This window comes from Arvicola amphibius, chromosome 13 (assembly GCF_903992535.2).
Source record: "Arvicola amphibius chromosome 13, mArvAmp1.2, whole genome shotgun sequence".
NCBI classification, from domain to species: Eukaryota; Metazoa; Chordata; class Mammalia; order Rodentia; family Cricetidae; genus Arvicola; species Arvicola amphibius.
In genome coordinates, this window is record NC_052059.1 from 58,601,398 (window position 1) to 58,606,915 (window position 5,518).

A 5,518-nucleotide genomic window follows, 5' to 3' on the forward strand; every position below is an offset into this window, starting at 1 on the left:
CTATAGGACAGCACATGTTAGGCAGGTGGTCAAAAATTGTATAAAAAATCTAGATGAGTATTACTTGACCTGCAATCCAGATAGTAAGTTACATTCTCCTTTGACCTTGTTGAATCTTGTTAGCTATTAAGTGCCTTCTTTAAATAGAGGTAATGGTGTATAGAATATCAAGCAGTCCTGGTTTCTACACTGATTCCCTCAGTGATAGACTGTGACCTGATATCAATCCAAAATGAATGTTTTCCTCTTCCAAAATTGCATTTTGTCCAGATATTAGCCAAAGCAACAGAAGAAAAACTAAGATATCAAGTCCAATAAGTGCTATCAGTATTTGTATGGGTATGGGCCATCCACTGAAGCATAGGGAACCTACAAACATCTACACCTTCAAAGAAGAGTGATTTGTCCTACTCAAGCAGCTATCAACTGGTCATAGTCCTCTGGATGGAGTAAGACCCACCTAGAGCACTTTCCCATTTGTGTGAGAAGATGGCTGGTTTAGTCTTATGTAAGTGATTCTCATATGAATATCCACATAAATCAGCTGAGGCATTGCACCACATGATCACTTATTTTCTGCATTTTTATTGGTTCTAGTTATTGTTTGATTGAGGACTACATTATATGTGGTTACAATGGCAGATATTTAGAATGTACTTAGGAATTATGCTGGTTTAGTGAGGTGGTTGTAGGTTTCCTCCAAGATACCTAACCTCACTTACCTGGGTAGTTGACAGTGATTTTCCTCTTGTTTCTATGTCCTATTAGAGAGCCGTTTATTCCCACAAAGATGTGAGTCCCACTATTGCATACTTAGGTTTTCATACAATATTGAGCATTGTAGTTGATAGACATAACAGTTGGGGAGGATAATTTGTTGCCTCTCTCCCTTGGAAATTTGAATGCCACCCTCTGGTGTCATGAGAGTTAGTAATCAGGGAGGATGGCTTCAGTCAGATCAAGCTGGAATCCATTTAGTACTGTGTTTTAAATGATGTTATCAGCAATAGAATTCCAGTGAAATTTCTGGAATGCAAACAAGGTCAATAGTAATAGTCTAAAAGGTTTAAGATTCTCTTGAAATTTCCTGATCAACAACTTGCATGAAGGTATCCCATGACTGGTATTAAGTTTATTATTTTTTAATATACCTATGGCTCTTGAGAGAAGTACTGTTAGCACAGATGGAAACATTTAATTCAAACTATGTATTTATATGTACACACACATGTACCTATACTTAAGTATTTCTATGTAATTTTAGCTAGATACTAATGTGTTTCCTTGAAATGTTTTAAAATATGGCTACTGTAATTTCACCCTTCTCCATCTCCTTCCTTCTATGTTAGCCTTCTTTCCCCTAATTTTTCCTATTTCTCCCATTAAATTTTGTTTACCTTCCTTCCCCCAAACACATGATCCCTTTGTATCTTTTTGGCCTCTGTTGTATTTTTACATTTGAAGATTTGGAATTATTGTCTCTACAATTTCCATTGGAGTTAGGAGTTCAGTGGCAGAACATGTGGCATTTTTCTTTCTGGGTCTTGCTCAAATCACTCAAAATAATTTTTCTAATTCCGTTGGTCTACCTGCAGAGTTTATGGTGGCTTTTTCTTCACGTTAGTGAATATTCCATATGCATAGGTACCACGTTGTCATTATCCTTTCATCAGCTGACAGACTTCTCAGTTGTTTCCATTTCCTAGTGACTGTGAAGAGAAGAGCAACAGAACATGGCTAAGCAAACACCTGTGGAGGAGGACAGAGAGTTCTATGGACATAGACCCAGAAGTGGCACAGCTTGGACATATGGTAGACTTTTCTTCAGTCTTTAGAAAATTCTCCACACCAATTTCCAGAGGAGCTGCACCAATGTGCATTCTCCAGAGAATGAATGTGGGCTCCTACTCACAACACAACTTCCCCAGCATTTGTTGTCAGCTGATTTTTATTTTGTTTTGTTTTTCAATTCTAGATGATCTGACTGGGTTGAAGAGAAATCTCAAAGGGTTTTTTTTTTTTTTGCATTTCTCTAATTACTAACAATAATGAGCAATAATGAGATTATTTTAGCCATTTTTATTTCTTTTGAGAATTCCATCTGACAGTCATATTTTCCTAACATCTGCATTTCCTTCACCAGGAAAGGATGGGGTGAAAAGGGTGGGTTTAGTGAGAGTTGTGGAGATGGCCTCAAGTCACTTTTGTTGTTGTTGTCAGTCCACTAGGGGGCACTGCAGAGTTCCTAGAAATTATATTTTCTTACATTGCCTAGAGGTGGCAGTGCAAGCTGGTGTAACCACTTTGGATATCAGTATGGCAATTTCTCAGAAAATCAGGAAACAACCTTCCTCAAGACCCAGCAATAACACTTTTAGGTATATACCCAAAGGATGCTCAATCATACCACAAGGTATTGTGCTCGATTATGTGTATAACAGCTTTGTTTGTCATAGCCAGAACCTGAAAACAACCGAAATGTCCCTCGACTGAAGAATGGATAAGGAAAATGTGGTACATTTACACAATGGGGTACTACATAGCAGAAAAAAACGAAAAAAAAAAAACAATGACATCTTGAAATCTGCAAGCAAATTATGGAGCTAGAAAACATCATGTTGAGTGAGGTAACCCAGACCCAGAAATACAATTATCATATGTACTCACTCATAAGTGGTTTTTAGACATAAAGCAAAGAAAAGCCAGCCTACAATTCACAATCCCAGAGAACCTAGACAACAAAGAGGCCCCTAAGAGAGACATACATGGATCTAATCCCCAAGGGAAGTAGAAAAAGACAAGATCTCCTGAGTGACTTGGGAGCATGGGGACCATGGCAGAGGATAGAAGGGGAGGGGAGCAAAAGGGCAGGGAGCAGAGAAAAATATATAGCTCAATAAAAGCAATTTAAAATTGTCATTGGAAGATATTTGTACATGTTCAGTGTAGGTATTTGAATATTATACAATATCTCAGCAAATTTCTGTTAATAAAAAATAGATTCCTGCAAAGACATAAGGCAATTCAATCACAAAGCAAGGAGTAGGGGAGACTGACTGGACTTCACCGGAAATTTAGATCTCAATCATTCTATATAAAACCACAGGTATCTAGAATCTGTTCACTGGATTTTATGTGCTCATAAATTCATTTTAAAAACAAGTCTCAGAACAGATGTAAGCAAAACAGATTCTCACTGGGCATTGTAAGGATGGACATTCAAGAGAAAATGTATCTCCACAGCTTTCAACATTTAGTTTTATTTTTAAATTTTTCCTACATTCAAAATATTGGAAATTATTCCAATTCTTTTTATATGAGATATAATATATACACAGTACCTACCTATCCATCTATCTAAAAACTGGAAAGAAAAGGAAGAAATATTTAAGAAGAAAACTGGAAAATATGTGGTATGAAAAAGCATTAGGGTGTGGGCCTCGCTGAACTTGAGCATGAATTCACAGCCTGGTCAGAATCATCTGTGTTTTCATGCATTAAAGATCTGGGAAGAAGGCAAGAGACTGAAAATAAATCATGGTGAAAACACGGGTATGCCTCATTTTTCTGAAAACCAATAAAAAAACTGTCTTTGGGAACATTTTCTATGCACATGACCATCTGATAATTTCAAGAAATTCTTTTTATTCCTTGTAGTGTATTGCATACTAATTATCCCACTGTGTGGTTTAAAGTGCCAGGACCTTCTCACTGGGTACATTAAATACACTGAAGTATGGTCCCAGGGCCCAGCAGTAAATTACCACACAGAACGACCCCAATGATGTTTTTGTAGCATACTGTTCTGTTGTTGCTTTTTTTTTCCTTTTTGGTCTTATAGGACTTTTGTATTTATTTTATGCTTACCTCTCTTGTGTTTATGGTTTTTTGTGTGTATGTTTATTTTTCATTATTTTTTAATTCTGATTGCTTGTTTGACTGTCTATTTCCTTTCTAAAGAGAGAGGAGGAGAGAGTGTGAAAGGGCATGTCTTAGGGTGGATGAGGAGGCAGAAAAGATCTGGGAGGAGTTGGCAGGTGGGAGACAAGATAAGAATACAATGTATGAAATTCTTTTACAAAAAAATCAAAGGATGTTGCCAGTATTCTTCAAGATTCTGCTTAACCTACTGAAGCCATTACTTTTCACACCAGAATTCAGCATTTATGAATTCCCCTCCTCACACATTTTCCCCCAAATTCACCTTATAAGAAGTGTTACATTAGAAATCCAGTGTCCTGGGCTCTATATCATTGTCCTCCACAGTTGTGGAGCAATTGCCACGCAGACTCTTGAGATGGAGGTGGGTGGGGTTTCTTGTTCAGATGAATGAGGAAGCTCAGCGCTTCAGAGAGAATCTGTGGTGTGTAAGCACAAGTGTGTCTGGGCACAAGACTTGACACCCTCACAGCTGGAGAGAAGACACCCCACAAACTGGACAGGGACCATGGAGAGGAAACTGAGAGCTGTGCTGGGGATTCTGTGGGTGCAGATTTGCTGTGAGTTGTGCTCCCCTAAGTTGCTTTAGGGATTCTTTAGAGATGGTGGTGGAGGAGGGGGAATGAGCCGATCCAAAGCCCCTGTACCGTCATCCTCATGGTGTCACCTGAGGTATTTGACAGGTGTGGGTGAAAGCCCTTCAGTGATTCTGGTTTGTTTTTCTGTTTCCACACAGGGGTGAGAGGAATTGAGGTGGAACAGAGTCCTTCAGCCCTGAGACTCCACGAGGGAAACAGTTCTACTCTGTCATGCAACTTTTCTACCATCATGACAACGGTGCAGTGGTTCCGGCAGAACTCCAGGGGCAGCATCATCAATCTTTTCTACCTGACTCGGGGAACAAAGGAGAATGGGAGGTTAAAGTCAACATTTGTCTCCAAGGAGCGCTACAGTACCCTGCACATCAGGGACGCCCAGCTGGAGGACTCAGGCACCTACCTCTGTGCTGCCTATGCACAGTGCTGCCAGCAAGCCTGCAGCCTGTCCGCAAACTGCAGGTGCATGTGCAGCTACAGTCCTAACATGAGGAGACACTGCAGGAGGCTTTTCACAGCTGTGGTTTTATCAGATCTCCACCAATACAAAGAAGGTGTGAGGAAATACAAAAATACACAACTTAAACTCAAATTAACATGATATAGACCGGAGGAAGGTTAAATGTTCAGAAACATCCCCCACATGACTAAGATGTACAAGTTTATTTTATCAAATGCCAGTGCTAATACCATGAAATAGAAACCTCTCTTGCACATTCTAGAATCATTTGGATTATTTCTCAAAATTGAAAACACGGAGTAACTGCTTCCTGTGTTTAGAGAGCATGGGACAACACTTCCAGCTAATCTGCTCAATATGAAGTTGATAAAAGAATTAAATTTGAAGATCTAATAAATTAATTTTGAGAAAGGCAAGATAAACCAACCTTATTAAATGAAGACATCATTTCGACAATGTTTCATATTTTTCAAAATACAATGCATTTAATTATGCAATATAAACAAATATTTCACATAAAATG

At 38.7% G+C, this 5,518-nt stretch overlaps 1 gene segment (V, D, J or C); it reads left to right on the top strand.

The window, feature by feature from the left end:
* The first annotated feature begins 4,447 nt into the window (after positions 1-4,447).
* LOC119799850 lies at positions 4,448-5,136 on the top strand. The segment is given in 2 exon segments: positions 4,448-4,499; positions 4,676-5,136. Coding segments are annotated over 2 exon segments (513 nt in total).
* Positions 5,137-5,518: the final 382 nt, after the last annotated feature.